Source organism: Diprion similis, chromosome 7 (assembly GCF_021155765.1).
Source record: "Diprion similis isolate iyDipSimi1 chromosome 7, iyDipSimi1.1, whole genome shotgun sequence".
Taxonomy (NCBI): Eukaryota; Metazoa; Arthropoda; class Insecta; order Hymenoptera; family Diprionidae; genus Diprion; species Diprion similis.
In genome coordinates, this window is record NC_060111.1 from 3297206 (window position 1) to 3314119 (window position 16914).

Sequence of the window (16914 nt, forward strand, 5' to 3'; positions counted from 1 at the left end):
TGCTCGCAGCGTATCGGGACTGCGATTAATCGATTCCTCTCGCAAAATCACGTCGGAATAGTACCCTAAAGAATTAATCGCAGCACTTTTCAAAGTCGTCGAAATTTTCGCCAAAAATGCAAAGGGGTTAGCCTTGGATTTTTTTTGGCCGAAAAATCTTTTGTCTGGGAATCGATCCGTATGACGCTTTTTAGACTAATTCGACGCCCAGGAACTCAGAAAACACATGAAAAATAGCCTAGGACCAGCAGCAGAGAAATGACGATGAAAATCTGCAGTTTTTCGGCTGTAACTTTGCAGGTGTTGCTCGCAGCGTATCGGGACTGCGATTAATCGATTCCTCTCGCAAAATCACGTCGGAATAGTACCCTCAAGAATTAATTGCAGCACTTTTCAAAGTCGTCGAAATTTTCGCCAAAAATGCAAAGGGGTAAGCCTGACTTTTTTGCTCGTTGCCGGAGCTGATTGTTTTTCCTTTCGGAATCGCTTTGTATGACCATTTCCAGAGTATTTCGACCCCCAGGAACTCAGAAAAGACATCAAAAATAGCGTCGGACCAACAGCAGAGACATGACGCTGAAGATCTTTAGTAGTTCTGCTGTCACTTCAGATACGGCTTTGCACCGTTTTCGGACTCAGCGCAATTGATTGTTACCGCAAAACGACGTCAATCCAGAGTACAAAACAGTCTCCTCGACCGACAAAATTCTTGCACAATTTTCATATGGGTTCGCCTTACTTTTCCATTAGAAACTTGATAGTTTCAGAATCAAACTATTTGGCTCTCCCTAGACTCATCGCTTACCTGTGAGTACGAAAAACATTCCCACAACAGCAAACGACTACCATTTAGGAATACAGAATCGAAACACACTAATCATACTTCATATATTTATTTTAATCGATGTCACATAAAATAAAGACAAAGAAAAAACACCACACATAACTCATTCTATTTTGGCAGAGGTGTGTCGCACCTTCTGTCAGGCCGGAACTCATGTTACGTTTAAGAACTAGGATAATCATCATCTGGTACAGTATTTTACATATTTAGCATAAGACAATATGTATTGTACACCTATTCGTCAATATTGTAATAAGCTTTGTTGGTTAGGTTCAATCATATTTTTGCTTTTCCATTTCTCCTCATCACTTCAACTCTATTCGTTTCTTGTTAAACTGCTACACAGTTACGCTTGAACACTTGTACTTTCATTAAGGCATATTCAATAAACTGCACTATACACAGTATCAAGCTGTTTGGCTATGACTATATGATTTTCTCTTTCCACCTCCATAGAAATTCTGTTGAAATTTTACGTATTTTCGACTGAACTCTTCATCCGTTATTTGCAGCGAGTCACAAGGTTTATTTGCTGCCTCCAGTTCCGCAATTCCTATTGCTTATATTCTTTTGGTACCTAATTTTGGCGTTAAACAACATAAGTTGAACGCGCGTATTTCCATCTATCACTACACCGGCAAGAAATCATGGAAAATTGTAATTCTGTTACGTTTACGTCAAACTTTTCCTCGAAAACAGCACACGGTTCTCAATTACGCAATCACTCTACCCTGACGTTAATTTCATCTAAATCACTGAGCCAGGCCTTATATCTTCATTCATACGTTTCACCCAAATTCAATCATGCCGCATTCCCACAGTATTCGTTTTTAATTATGTATGTCAAGAATACCAAATGAGCCGACGTTGTTGCCTTGAGCTGTTGTCATCGCCACGAATAATACGTTTTGGAAAAATCCAGCCCCTCAGTTTTAGTAGATTTGCCTACGAAAACGTGTTAGTTGTTCCAGGATTACAAACATTAGATTCTGTATCGTCACGTCAAATTAGGATCTCCTCAACCAGTAAAACATAACACCATTATAAACTGCTTCACTTTGAACCCCGAGGCTAGAAGCGCCAGCGGTACAGTTATTTCGAGTACAAGACTCCGTCTGACTTTTCGTTTTATACACGACAAAGCCAAGGTTTACGACTTGGAAGAAATTCGCATGCTGTACTCAACTTTATATCGTCGACAACAGAATTCATTTTACAAATAAATCGGCCATAGTCTGATTATATTTGACACACAAGCAGCTTCGGGATACTTTAAGTCGCTCAAGTTCAATGCGATTGTGGAAGTATAATTTGACTAACATTGACATCACGATGTTTTCCTGTAACAACTGCGAGACCAAGTCCTATCGTGAGAGTCACTGGAGAAAGACTTTTTTGTTCAATTAGATCAATTAACGCAGCCTGAACGATTATTTCCAATGCGGATTAAGTGCGAAACTGCGCATTTCTTATTACGAACGGTTTTATTGCGCACATTGTCGATGCCTCGGATTCGAATCTTCCACATAAGATTACATAAATCAGTCAAGAAGTAAAATATTATGGTTAAGAAAACGTATTTATAACATAGTCAATTTAAACACAGTTTCGTAATCAAGATGGTTGCTTTCGCAAATTGCACCTACGCCTGGAATTTTCTTTCAACTACAGCATAGTTTGCAGCACTTGACCTCCATCGAACGTGATTGCAAACGCAAGTAAATTATGGCAAGATTAGTTAAGCCATAACTCCACCTCCGATGAAAATTCTGAAAGCTGAAAATTTGGCATGCGAAGTGAACTCACGTGGGTGTAAACGTGTTGCCTGTCATTAGGCACTTAAGGTTCCCTAAAGTATACAACTCGGGACATTAATGAGTGGAATAAAGTTGAATGAGAGCCTTAAGCGCCACGATCAGCGGGAAAGCACCGTGCTGGATATATACTTACCCATGTATATTACGGGGCTTTGACTATAGCTTACGGGCGCTGTGGAGTTTTGTATATTTGGACTTGGTCGTTTGTGTCTAGTCGGTGTCACGGTGACAGTCGCGTCGCTGATCTCTTAGGGGCTAGGGCTGTTTTTCTAGAACGGATGTCGCTTGTCGTTCGTGTTGGAGTCGTTAAGCTGTCGAGTCGTGTGTCATCGCGGAGTCGCTATATGCCCTGGTCCCTTAAGGTACTCGCTGTGTACTATAAGAATCGCGGCTTTTTCTCCCCAAGTAAATTTGCCTCCAACCCCTGAGGCTTTCTATACAAGGAAAGAATTCATTCGATTATACATAATCCTTTCAAACTTAAAATAGCGCGTCTTATTCTTAGCTGGAAAGGAAAATTAAGGAAAACTATCTTCCTATCGCTTTAAAAAAAATTATAATCAGTCTAAATGATTAGGCGCGTTAATTATCATACAACTGTTCAACAACCCCATCCGCCAAAAACAGATCAACAATAGATTATTTCCATCGATGTAATTCAACTTTAACCCAAAATTTTGAAGCTTTTTAATCGCGACTAACGATTAAGTTAATTGAGATGGACAGAAAATTCATTATATGCCAAAGTTTTTCATTCATAGTTGTTTGAATCTGCTCTAATTCGAAACGTTCGAAAGATATTCGAATCAACAGATAAAGTCGTTTCAGTCTCCTGGAAGAGTGACTGAAAAGTTTTTCCTATTACCTCCAACTTAATTGTAATAATTTCAATTTGAATTCGACTGCAGCTCGTAGAGTTAATGTAATGGACGAAAACCCTTAAAGTGAACTGAACAAAAGCACGTTGGGATTCCCCGCTACTCAACGAACGCCCGTTCCGCGGCTGGAGAAACTCGTTCTTTTCTACCGGAGGCACTTCCGGTCCCCGTACTTCTTCTACGACCTCAACGCGGCTCTCGGCGCCAGGCGCGTTTACCACATAGCAGCCGTTGCCTATATATAGGAACTCCGCAGCGTTCCTTCGGGGTTACACAGTCCGTCAACCTTGCGCAAATTGACCGGAAATAAGCCGTGAGCTTCGCTCGTACGAACCAATAAGAAGTCTTCTTTTGATCGAAACGTAACGCTTTAACCGCGATGAACTCGGAAAAGGAAGAGAACTTACCTCTCGGAGATGGGCCGAATCCGAACGGCGACCTTGATGTTCGCCATGTTGATCGAGGGCTGGCGATCGACCTTGAAGTCAGTCCAATGAGCCCTAAAGAATCAGAGACTTTATCTCAGAGGCAGGACGCAGTTGCGATAGAAGCACTTGCACCACGAGAATCATCATGTCGCTTTAATTTCACCGGGGAAAAAACAGTTCGAAGAAAAACACGAAGCGCGATACCAGCATAAAGAAAGCAGAGAAACGAGAATGGGACCAGAAAATTACGTCTGCGTCGACCGGGTGCACGTGCGGCACTAAGGCGATGAAAATACTCACAACCCGTCTCCAGAGCAGAGCCAGGCATTGGCTTGCAGGCGAGATGCAGACGCTGATGCTGCACCACCCGGACCGGTGGGATGGATGCAAGAACCGCCAGTCACTTAGTTTGCAGGAATCAAGCTTGTGCAAAGACGTGGTAAAAAGCTTACAACGAATTAGACGAGTTTATACCTGCGGGTCTCTGACTGAAATCTGGTTTGATATATTTCCGAGGACTGTGCATAGATTATATATTTATAGTTTTGACAGATACTCAGAAAATACGAATCCAATGTTTAATTATAATTACTCTGCTGATGAGTACAATTTTTTAGTTCAATCATCGTGAATCAGTTGCATCGTTTTTTCGTGAATAATTATTAATTTTCGTTAAAAATTGTAGTATCTTGTAAATTTTTTGCTACCTAAAAATAGAAAAATTATCACGAAAATCTAGGTGTATTTGTAAATTTGTATGAAAACAATTTTGTGAAGAAAATTATACGAAATCTACCAATTTCTCTAAAAATTCGTCGATAATCGTAAAAATCGTGTTCACCAGAGCAGCTAAGTCAGTTCTAATGAATTTGAATTAAGTACCTAATCAAGATGTAACGCTGTGTGGAAAATAATCAGCACACGGGCTTGAAATGATAATTGATAAGAATAGGACCGTCTGGCCGTACACATGAGCATTAACACGAGTCATAATGATGCTGGGTAAACGCTGGCCACCCTGAAATTACAGTGAGCAGCTCAACTTCGTGGTTCTAATTGGACCCCGTTACAGTAGACAGCATAGAGCTTACGCGGTCCTTTGAAGTGCTTAGTTATTTTTAGTCTTTAGGACGAGGTGCTTTAGTCTTCGGTCCTTTTGTCCTTCGCATTACCGAGGGCAAGTGCATCGCGTAGAGAAGGGTTCCCTGATTCATGCTTTTTCGTTGCACTTAATCCTCAACGTGAGTAAAAGTTTGAAGAAACAATAATTGAAGATGAAATTTTATGGAAAATAATATAAAGTGATACGCAAGTAAGGAGATTTTTTCTCTAGATACTGTAAAAGTAGAATAATCGTGATTGATCAAGAAGATATGAGAGGGATACAAATGCGATGCTGCGTGATCCAGCTGTCGGTCCTTTGATCCGTCCGAATGAACGAGTCGCTCGTATCTCTAGAGATATATCGCGATATTTCTCCGGATGACTGATACTGACAAGACTAATAAATTAAAAATGATAGTGAAATTGAACAGACAGCTACAGTTGAAAACGTCGTATTTTTATCTCTGCGTTTCTTAGGCCAGAGTATGTTTTACACACGGCGATACGTTATTGCATAGGAAAATGATTAATTGTGAGATAAAGTAGCATATTTTTATACAAGAGTTTCATATACATACGATTTATTAACGTAGGTACAGTTATGCTCGTGTACAAAAAATATGAGTACACGTTTGATCGTTAGGCTCGAAATGAATTAAAGCGTTAAAAAGTAATTCTTACTTAAATATTACAAAATATTTTTCAAGTAATCCAAAACTGACAATTAATTATCACAAAAGTGTCGCAAGGCAATTATTATTTACAAAGTAAATTGACGACTGAAAAAATAGTGACGATAATAAACTTTCAGTGACATTTGGGCACTGCAGGTATTCAATCTTGATAATCACAGTAAGCGATACGATAATCGGGTCTACAGCTTGTGGAAGACAGTCGGGTTTTCAACATCTAAGAATAGAAGTTTGAATATGTCGTTGTAAAAATTTGGGTAATAATCGCAAGCCCTTTTACAGTCGGGTGTAAAATTAACTTCTAATAATACTGGGTTAATCTCTTCATTCCTCCATTCCAACATTACGTCAGCAGCATAGAGTGCTCGGCTTTGCAAATTGTGGGCAATTCCGCGAGGCGGTTTTTCCGCAACCGCAGCCTGAAACACCGCCTCCAACATTGATAGGATCTTTTTCTCAACATCGTTTCGCCAAGAAAATTTTGGATACTGTTTTTCCCATTCGTGGATAAAATCAGCACACTTTACATGATGCAGAGACGTATTGTCGTCGACGTAATTCATGACTGTGAAGTGCTGCTCGTACTGATCAAAGTTATTTAGAGCGAATTCTTTGTTAGCAAATCTAAGGAAGAAATTTGAGTAAACGTACACAGTCAATGGCTGGACGTACTTCAATAATACAACGTATCTGACGTCGAATTTAACTTTTCCTATTTCAGGTCTGGAGTATAAAACTGGATCTGATATATACTTTTGAGCTATTTTCGGACCAGTACTGGGAAGCCTTAATATCTGATACAAGTTACTCGTTATATGAGTGTCCAGACCTCTGGCCAAGTTCCAGGGCTTACAGATCCAGTGATTGTCCAGTCCCTTGGCTTCCCTTCTTTGAAAGTAAGAAACGAACTTGACCAATTCAGTTCTCAAGTTATAAGTAGTCGGTAACCATATCGGATAAGTTTCTAGTGTATCAACATCGTACTTCTTTGAGTCTGCCGTTCTTCTGCACACAATGCAAAGCAGGTCTTTAATAGTAATAACATTTTCGAATGGAAATTGGTTGACAAATACATTAGGAGCATCGGTGCTAAGCTCGTTGTACTCTTTAAAGTGCGAAGTGAGCCATAAAATATTGGCGTTTTGCTCGCTGTCCACTATCTCGAACAAAGGATTGGTCAGAAACTCTTTAACAAGTCTGTACTGCGAAAAGACCCTGACTCTTTCCCCCGCGTTGAGCTGAGGCGCAGTATTCACCTCCGCTAGAGTCTCCCTGATGTGTCCTTCGAGGAAATAATCATCGCCAGGTTCTCTATGGGTGAAATCCTCGTCAACGAAGCTTTCATCCTTTCTCCACGGTAGAAGCAGGGCACGTTTGGTGATCGGATCGTTAGTGTGTCCCTCAACGAAGTCTCTGGTGACCTCTTCGTCCGGTTCTACATCCCTAAGCGGATATAATAGTGTGTAAGTAACACCTTCTGGAACGTGGAGAAATGGAACAGTGCGAAAATTGGGTTGGTCAGAATGGTTGATGGCGGATCCAACCTCGTCCATGATGTACCAAATGGGCATACGGTCTTCGACATTGGCCGCGTCCCGCAAAGCATAAGTTTGGTTGTATCGCCACATCTCACGCAGGACGTATTCAGACTTTTCCTCATCGTTGACCGACTCGTCGGCATCAAGGCCCATCAGTGTGCACATTCGATCCAACAGACCAGGAACTTGAAGCAAATTCTGTCTGGCTGAATCGATACTATAAGTCCACGCATGATCGATCAGGTAAATGTTCTCAGGATTATTAGCCGAAACAGGACTCTCCGAGGACACGAACAGCTTCCAGACCGGCTCTGTCGCAGGTCTCTCAACATCCTCGTAGTCGATTTTTGCGAGCTGAAATATCAGGCCTGAATCGAACACCTGGCCTTTCAGCTTCTTGAACAATATTTCCCAGAATACTTCGGGTACTCCTGAAGCTTGTAGCTGGGGTTGGTGGATCTGTAGGAATGTGTGATACAGACCAATGCCATCCATAATTTGGCTTTTCCTTATTTTCTTTACTTGATTGGCTTCTGTTTTCCTTTTTAACGAAGTCTGTCTCGATGGTGGTGGGACTCAGTGGTTAGGGTGTGTCTTCATTTAGGACTGTTTACACTTCACCCGGTTAAAATTACCGAAAAAAACACCTTAACTAGTTTCTATTTCTGCTGTATTTTTACCGGCCACAAGCGCGCTGGTTAATGTAATGATAACACCCGGCTGCCGGCTGAAAATATCACGTGACTTCGCGTCGTCTGTTAAGCTCACGTGCTTTTAGATACGAGTAACATACAGTGGAGTAAAATCACCCGTTTACGAGGCGCGCGAAATTTGAAAAACAGGATTCGGTCGGTGAGTTAGAATGTCGATTTAGACGTTGACCGAAGATATATTCTTCAGTCAACGATTTGTGGGACGGGAGAGTATCGTTTCTGAATATTAAAACACGTTTTAAATCGCACGAGTATTTTTGTTATCGTTATAAAATAAAGGACGTATTTCCGTTGTTGCAGTAACGGTTGTTCTTTAAAACTGTTCGGTGCTCCGTTATACCTCTTCTTTTTCAAATTATTATTATTATTATTCATATATTCTAAGTTTATATAATATATATATATATATAGATATATACATTTGTACAAAAGTAACAGGATTATTGCTTCTGTTAAAAATTAGTTCACATAATTTACATTCCCAAGGTCCATACGCACAATCGATTAATTATTCATCAATTTTTGTAGTGCACACTCGACGAGGGTGTCATGTTGTTGGGGAACTGAGCTGATTCGGAAACCTGGAAATAACAGAGTCGGTATGAGAACCAAGAGAGTAAAGGAAGAGCCAAGAGATACGTATCAAAAAGTAGTCTAATACCTGAGGAACATGGCCCAGTGAATTAGAGTAGTTTGATCTTTGAGTATAATTTGACGCGTGGCCAGTCGGCTGGGTCAAACCAGGCGGCATACTATTTGGCGGTTTGTAGCCTGCGACCTGAACCTAAAACACAAGGAAAATGTAATACTGGACAAATGAAACTGAGCAAAAATAAATAAGCAAGTGAATCAAAAATCTCTGTATTGTTGCACACCTTGTCATTAATCTCTGGAAAGATCGTGCTCAAGTTGAAATTGGTAAGGCTAGTGCCAGAAGGATGTGCCATAACCATGGGGCTGTTGGAGGTGGTACCTCTTGCGGTATTCGAATTCATTGGCAATTCACCAGAGCCAATAGCGTTCTGATTCCCAGTCATCGGCAATCCAGGCAAATTAGTATTCACAGCTTTTGGGTATATATTTGCTTGCGGTGGATTTTGATACAAGTTAGCGTGCGACAAGAATGAGGGGTGATAATCCTCAAGGGGTGAATTAATTCCAGGCATTGGAAACTCAATGTTCTGCGTTACTTCCGGTTTTCGTTTGCTTCTCTTCGGAGTAGAATATGACCGTTTATCGCAGTTTTGATGCTTGCTTGTATAGTGTTGGGACTTTATAGTATTGGAGGAGGAGGCATTTGGCAGTAGGAATGAATTTGGTTCTAAGTAGTCGGAATTTTCGTGCAGAGGCATCATGTAACTTGACGGCGTATTTGATATACTAGTTATGAAATTAGTTGTTGGATAAATGTTTGCATTGGAAGAATAAGTATACGAGTTGAAGTTCTGATTAGATTGTCCATAATTACTGCCATCGTCGGTATTTGAAAAGTAATTGATCGGCGTCATTGTGTCGGTGGGTAATGCCCCTGAGAACTTATTCTGAGCATAGTTCGGAGCGAACTTTATAGACGCGTGTTTATCCTGCTGATTGTCGTCCTGCACGTTTGTGTTGGTCCCGATTAATGCCTCAGCTGTATAGTTACTCTTACAATTCCGATTCCTCCAGTGAGCATCATTCTGATGATACTTTTGCTGGTAATTTTGCTCAGGGAATGTTTGAACGCTCGATTTTGGATCTTCGTGATGCAGTTGATCGCTCGGTCCTTGCTTTCTAATGTCCAATTGGCGTTTACCGCTACCACGAGGACTCGTGCTCTTTCTTTGATGCTTTCTAGCTTGCTGAGATTTCTCAGCCTTCTCGTGCTCGACCAGCTGACTTACGGACAAAAAGGTTCCCTGTGGTACCTGCTGCCCATTCTGAGGATTCAATATAGTATGGAATTCCCGAGTGGCATTTGACTCCTTTTCTTTCAGCAGCTCTTTATTGTGTTCGGTTGGAAGCCTAGCTGGCATCTGCCCAAAAAGGAAATTTTGCTTTTCAGGTATATTTGTACCTAATGCTAAATCACCAACCAAAGTTGGTAGCGTAGATGGTACGATATGCTGATCGATAGATTTAACGGTCTGGGCCTGGTCTGGGACGTGCGTGTTTTTATTAGGTGACCATGAGAAGGGTTGATCTTCCGAATAAAAAGTGTCAACTTTTCTTGGTTCGTTTTGCAAGACGGGTATGTTGGGAAAGCTGTGAGTCACGTCGTAGTTATTATAAAACTGATTGGAAGTACCTTGGTTGTAGCTAGTATTTTGGGCAAACAAATTGTTCTGGCAATATTCAAGCTCTTTTCCTATTGGCGGCAAAATTATATCCGATATATTGGTGTTGTGTTTTATTTCTGGTGTCATCATCCAGTTAACTGTAGGCCGGATTTGCTGTGCTTTCGACTTATTACCATTCTGACTCTGCTTGTAAACTGGATTTGTTTGTTCCAACGCGGCAGGAACAGTATGGCTCTGACCAGCTGGTTGATATTTTTGATTCTGCTGGGGTTTTTCTGTGTACTTAAAATTGGCCCCGGTGTAATTTTCGGTAGAGTACTTCACCTGAGGCATGGTGTCTGGAACATTAAACAATACTTGCGGATTATAGCTAGGCATTGGATAGTTCGACTTCTCCTGTTTGTTAGCTATCGTTTGATGTTTCGCCTGCTGTTCCATGTTAGCATAAATTGACTGCATTGAATTATTTTCGATCGTATACTTAGGTTTTGTTTTATTCTCATTACTAAATTTATAATCCACAGACGGATTTTGATTCTGCTTCTGTAATGCCATTGTTGTTTGAATATTCTGAGATTTTGGTTGGTCGATAAAGGTCTGTTTTTGCGCCTGTACCATTGGCTTGTTTGCCAACTTGTTCACGTTCAATCCAGCATCGTTTGAGAAATCAGGCAGCATGTTAGTAAAGCCGACATTTTCCTTATGCAGTGGAACGTAGCCAAAGTTTTCGCATATCGTTTTATTCTCCGTAGTATCAGTTGGTACTTGACCTTGTTCATAATGCATTGTATTATTATTATTCCCTCCAGCAGGAGAAAACGTTGTCCATGACAATATACTAAAGTTTGATGAATTATGCGCAACTGTTGTCGTTGATTTCATATTATTATCCGTAACAGTACTCTGCTCGTAGTTCGAAGCTACAACCATAGAATTCTGCGGGTAGTGAACAGTATTTTCCAAAATTATTTTCCCACTGGATACAGTCGGAACCATACTGCCAGTAATTTTCTTCGATTCCTTACTGTAAGGCATGTAAGTCTGAGTAGTTGTGTGTTTATCTTGGAACATCACTACATTCGGATTACCCTGAACAGTTTGATTTTGCGAATTGACCACATTGTTATTTTTGGTGAATGAAAAATTCTGCCCAAAGTTTTCTGTCTCAACTTTTTTTGGGTGATAACTCTCGTGTCTGTGGTCTTGATTTTGTTGTTTTGATCGCAGAGAATCACTCAAGTTTTGAGTTTGATCAGTGGTCGTAGCAACATGCGATTCTTTGTTCTGAATAGGGTAATTCACGTGCAGATTTTGAGCGGACGTGAGATTTTTAGACACAGCGTGACACGGTGTCAGCGGTTGCGAGACATTTGTAAGCCCGCATACATTACCCAGTGAATTCTGGGGTGTTTTATGAACGGAACTGGTAAAAGTTGGCGGAGTGTACTGGGGTAGTTCCATATTCCTACTCATGTTGGTATAATTTGGTATGAAATTTTGCGTCGCTGTATATTGAGGGCGTAGATCGTATTTTGAACGAGAAACAGGAATCGAGGTATGAGATTCCGCAGACGTTTGAAATCTCGAATTAATTCCTACCGTCAAATTAGTCGAAGAATCTGACACAGAACTGGCGCTAGCTACTACAGGTACTATAATATCTTGCGTATTCTTTGTCACAGGTCTATTATGGTGAACAGGAGGCAAAGATTGAATTTGAGCAGGTGTGCAAGTTGTTATCGCAGATGCTGCACTGTAGGAAACTGCCGTCGAAGCTGGGGATGTATATGCAAAGGTGTTATTCATCTCAAGAGGGGTTGTTAAAGATAAAGGTATCGATGTTTGGACGATTTTATACTGCTCCTTAACATTCTCAGTGCGTATAATTTTCGGCATTGACTTTGTGAGCTCAACTTCCATCGATTGAGCCGTTCTCTTATCATGCGTCTCCAAATTTGCGCCAAGATTCTGACTTTCTTTAACTTCAGGTTGGTCATTAGACACTTTGGAAGAATTCTCCATCTCCTTGTTATTCTCAGTCATCGACTTTTGCATGCTGCTTGTTGCCTGCTGCGATACGACATGCGAACTCACATTTTTCTTCTCACCCTCTGTGGCTTCGTGTTGTGCATTAGCTGCGCTTGCTTTCGATACGATAGCAGTGCTCGTCTTGAGCTTGAAGCTATTGGGCTCCATAGCACCGATTTGCAAAAGCATCGGTGGTGTCTGACTACGATCTTTAAAGTCTTCTTTCATTTCTTCCTCCAGCACTTCAGTCTTTCCATTCAGACTCGAAACAAGTGGAAAAGCCATCAGGAATGCTGCAGTTGGAGATATAGACTCCGGGTGATGAGAACTCGATGGAACTTGCAATGAGGCGAATATGTCGTTAGACAGGTCCGAGTGCAACGCTTCTGTCCTACTGATGGGAATGAAACTATTGTCAGCACTGTACGACAGGGACTTTAGTCCCTCGTCTTTTGCAAAATTCCCAATTTTATTTGCTCGCAAGTTGTCGTCCTCGTTTAGCAGAGCTGTGTTGACAGACTTGGGAATTGTATTTGCTTCTGGTTTCAAGGTTGTCGTAGTGTTGGTGTCAAGATTCAATATAATTTTGCTAGCTTCTAGAGTCGGAATGCTTTCAACCATTTCTGGTCTCTTAACATTTGCTTGAAGTAGACTATCGAATCTGGTACCAAGATTGCAAACAGCCTTTACATTTTCAGAAACTGTTTCTTCTTTTTCAGATCCTTTCCTTTCGCTCCTTTCGCCCCCAGCTGATGATATTGCGACAGCTGATGCCTCTACGTTTGTTGGCAATACTTCGAGCTTTTCAGTCCTTGACGTAGAAGAATCTGTAGATACCGTCATTCCTTCAGAAAATCTGGTCGCTGCTATTACATCGTTCAAGCTGGACATCCGGCAATTCTGGGTTGAAATTTGTGCTTCTCCCAAGCTTCCAGCATTCATTGAATCTGCTGATTTTATGATTGTACTATCAGTTTTTTTCGAAACGGTTAACGAGCCCGAATTGGAGCAGACTGATAACACGCTGGGTTCATCTGTTACTAAAGTACTGGAACTTTCATTGGTGGAAGACAATGGGAGATATTCGTGTTTACTAGAACTATTCAGTGCTTCGGTATTTGTATTTAGATTAGATTTATTACTGTGGATTTCAAATGTAGACGTGCCATCTTTTGCAAGTCCATCGGTCATTTCAGTGCCTATTTTTTCTACAACATGTTGAAGACTCTCAATAGATTCACAAGTAGAAACTGAGTTGTTCACTTCTGAATTTTTAGTTTGCATGTTATTTTCGTCTTTGCTCACATCATCCGGACCCTCTCTGCTTTTTAACTTTTTATTGTCAGGCTCATCCTGGTTCATCGATTTGGTGTTCAAAATTCGTTTCAAAGGGGTTGTTCCAGACAATTCTTTGCTGGTGGTGGTAGAATTATGATTTTTCGTATTCGCTTTCGAATTTTCCTCAACATTAACAGACTTACTAGAACTTAGCTGGTTTTTAGCACCCTTAGCACCGTTTTTGAGCTTCGTTTTAGCTTCTGCATCTTTCCGATTTACGACTTCCTTAGATCTGTCTGATTTCTCTTTGTGAATGGCTGGAATAGGAACCTTATAAGTCATCGTTGTCTTCGTGATTTCCCTGCCCTTTGGTAAAATGCTTTTTCTTCCGCTAATTTTCGTTGCATGGATTATGCTTTTAACGTTTGAAACCCAATCTTGGGAACTAACGACGATGTTGGTTTGAATGCTGGGAACAGGATTCAGCGTGACTTTTTGAACTGCATTGATAAGAGTCTGATTGCACACAGGAATGACTGAATTATGAGCAGGATTTGGTAGATGTTGCATAACGATCATTTGATTCGGCTGCGCATTGCTCAAAATAATCGGATTCGTTGGTTGCGACTGACCGTTAACAATTATGTTTGATGCCAACGGAGTTATGGGTGTTACAACCGGCATTATTTTACCACGAGACAATATGAGCGTCCCAGAAGTTATGTTCGCTACAGGTTGATTGATAATTTTGTTCTGCTGATTCGTCTTGGCTTTTCTTTTCACCGTTTTGTGTGAACCCTTCTTTCCTCCTGTAACAGAAAACAAACTACTGCTGTATCATTCGCGAAATTTTGTCCCCAATCTAAAACCACGAGTTAAACAAACTATACTTACCAGAATTATTACGACGCTTCGGAGCAGTGGTATTAGCCTCTGTACTTTGACCTAATGAGAGATGAATAGAAGACAAAAAGAATGATTGTGCAAGTTTGAAAATTATGCAATCCAATGTTTTTTTCAATAATCTCAAAAATGCATTTTTCTACTGATATGTGTTTACACACGTCCCTTCAATCACAGTCTGACCAAGCGATAATATATCAGGTGATTGGACATGGATTTGTTGAATCAGCTCCCATAATCCTCTCATCACCATACCTACTCACTTGAACTGGTGGTGGTAGGAACATTCGTTTTTGGTCCTCCATTTGCAGCGTCACTGTCCACCTCATCGTCGGCCAGTTTGCTATCCTTATTAGAGGTATTTAAACGATTCTCTTGATCCTTAATTTTATGATCAGTATTTTTTGATGCCGCATTATCGTTCGCTGCACCTTTCGACTTTGATTGGGTTGGAGCGATAGATTTCCGTTTACAAGGCACTTTGTTTCTTGCAATTTTTTCTTTCTTTTTCTTGCAGCGTTTTTCTGAAAAAAAAATGCCAAGTGAAGATCGAAAGTGTTCTCAATTATCATTCTGAATTCCAATAAGAGTATGATAAAAAATGACTCACTTTCCTCGACCCTTGGAAAAAGCTTCTCGATGTCCTCGGCACCAATTCTATTCACCCATTTGAAAGCCGATACCTTTTCGATGGCCGGCTCAGCTGGAATGGATATTCCAGCCTCTTTCAGCAGCGTGGAAAGCAGTTGAGTGCGTGAAAATAGTTGAGTGACAAGTTTTTTCAAACGCGCAAGTTCCTCTTCTAAGAAAAAGTAAACAAAGACAAATTAAAAAGATGAAAAAACCCAAAGCTAAAACCATCGACTTACTGTGTACGTCAGAAGCGTGAGCGTGAAACAATTCCTCCATCCGTCCGTGAAGTTCCTTTATATATTTTGCCGCGTGAGTTAGAATGTCGACTTTGTTCCGTTTTCTGCCATCCTGATGAGGGGGCAAAAGATCTCCAAGTGTTTTGAAATAACTGTTCATACGCTCTCTCCTGTCCCTCTCCCATGTTCTCGCCTTGCTATTTTGTCGATGATGCGTGAGAAAAAGAATAACACCATTAATAACTACCGTCTGTGAATCGAGCGAATAATAACGTTAAAAGTTAGTGGAGGACGTGTTTATAACGAAAGTCTAAAGCTTGTATAAAATCCGTAATTATCCAGCCAAAGCATCGATGCCATAGTGTTTTTGAGGTTAGGCGAATAGTAAATACAACTTACGTGTTCTCCTTTCTTGGCATAATTCAACTACCTCGCTATCATTATATCTATCAATCAACCTTCACCGTTTAAAACATCATTTCTATCGATTATTTTTGCCAAGACATTATTCCGGGGCTGGTTTGGGTTGATCATGTCGCATGTATTGACATTTCGTTCCGTTTCTTTTTCTGCTCTTCCCGATCTGCCGGAATCTATTTTATCGACTGTGTTGTCGAGCCGTCGAACAATGGCGCTGAAAAGTGTTGATTCTACCGTGATTCAAACTTTAGGTCGACCGGTAGCGCCCCTCAACAATGAACAACGAACTAACATTCTTTTTAAATTAAACCTTCGACATTGGAGTTATATAATGCATTAAACATTGTCCGTTGAAACTAAAAGGATGTGATTTGAGTCTTTACGCGATTCGTTGAACCTTGCACCATATATACGACAGCGTTTAGTTAGAATTAAGTAATTCAGACCCAAATTAAAACAAGTAGAAAAGTACCATACCGGGATGATTATTTATTCGAAGTCTTCAACAATTCAATTTTTTTTTTTTTTTTTTTCTTTTTTTTTTTATTACCAAACTCCGTATAAACGGATCAATTTTCAACAAACTTTTATCAATTTACCAACGATCAAAGTTGAATTGAATTAGTCCAAGCTTCCAATTATACAGATTGATTGAGATAAATTGTTCCTCATTCAATTGTGATACACGGCGTACTACAATGTTGCAAATCGATGACTTCATTTACTTCTGCGCGTAGTCAATTGCAAATGATTCCATGTCTTTCTATACCTTTCCATCTCATGCGATAAACATTATGCAAAAGCTTTCCAATGCAGCTGTGTTAAAAACAAAGCAATTAATCGTCTATGCGAAATGCATGTACACTATATTGCCGGTCGGATCGTTGAATCACAAATACAATGACAATGATACATGAGTTATACAAGTATACAAAGGAACTGATACTTTGCAAGTTCGTATAAGAAAAAACGAGCTAAAAACAAAAAAAAAAAAACAAAAAAAAAACGGCGACATAAATATTCATCAACAAATGTTACGCACGGATATATATATATATATACATGAGCAAAACTGTTAATATACTGAATATACATGTAAAATAAAAAAACAAATCTCATTCTC

The 16914-nt window shown here is 40.3% G+C and overlaps 2 protein-coding genes across 2 annotated transcripts; both read right to left on the bottom strand.

The window, feature by feature from the left end:
• Positions 1-5660: 5660 nt before the first annotated feature.
• Positions 5661-8143, bottom strand: LOC124408181 (tubulin--tyrosine ligase-like protein 12). The gene has a single exon (XM_046884928.1). It carries the CDS (start codon positions 7794-7796, stop codon positions 5946-5948), a length of 1851 nt encoding a protein of 616 aa, XP_046740884.1. The 5' UTR covers positions 7797-8143; the 3' UTR covers positions 5661-5945.
• Positions 8144-8381: 238 nt separating this feature from the next.
• On the bottom strand, positions 8382-15948 carry LOC124408013. The gene is made up of 8 exons (XM_046884649.1): positions 15771-15948; positions 15372-15568; positions 15113-15304; positions 14766-15026; positions 14494-14544; positions 8890-14408; positions 8676-8798; positions 8382-8595 (listed from the first exon to the last, which is right to left on the bottom strand). The coding sequence occupies exons 1-8, from the start codon at positions 15788-15790 to the stop codon at positions 8530-8532; spliced, it is 6429 nt and encodes a 2142-aa protein (XP_046740605.1). The 5' UTR covers positions 15791-15948; the 3' UTR covers positions 8382-8529.
• Positions 15949-16914: the final 966 nt, after the last annotated feature.

What these genes read in the sequence shown, in the direction of transcription:
- LOC124408181 (XM_046884928.1), bottom strand. Translation starts at nt 7,796, where the DNA reads ATGGATGGCATTGGTCTGTATCACACATTCCTACAGATCCACCAACCC.
- LOC124408013 (XM_046884649.1), bottom strand. Translation starts at nt 15,790, where the DNA reads ATGCCAAGAAAGGAGAACAC. An exon ending in TCCTACCACCACCAGTTCAA is followed by an intron (nt 14,545 to 14,765) that starts GTGAGTAGGTAT and finishes ATCTCTCATTAG; the next exon opens with GTCAAAGTACAGAGGCTAAT. An exon ending in TTCCAGAGATTAATGACAAG is followed by an intron (nt 8,799 to 8,889) that starts GTGTGCAACAAT and finishes CTTGTGTTTTAG; the next exon opens with GTTCAGGTCGCAGGCTACAA.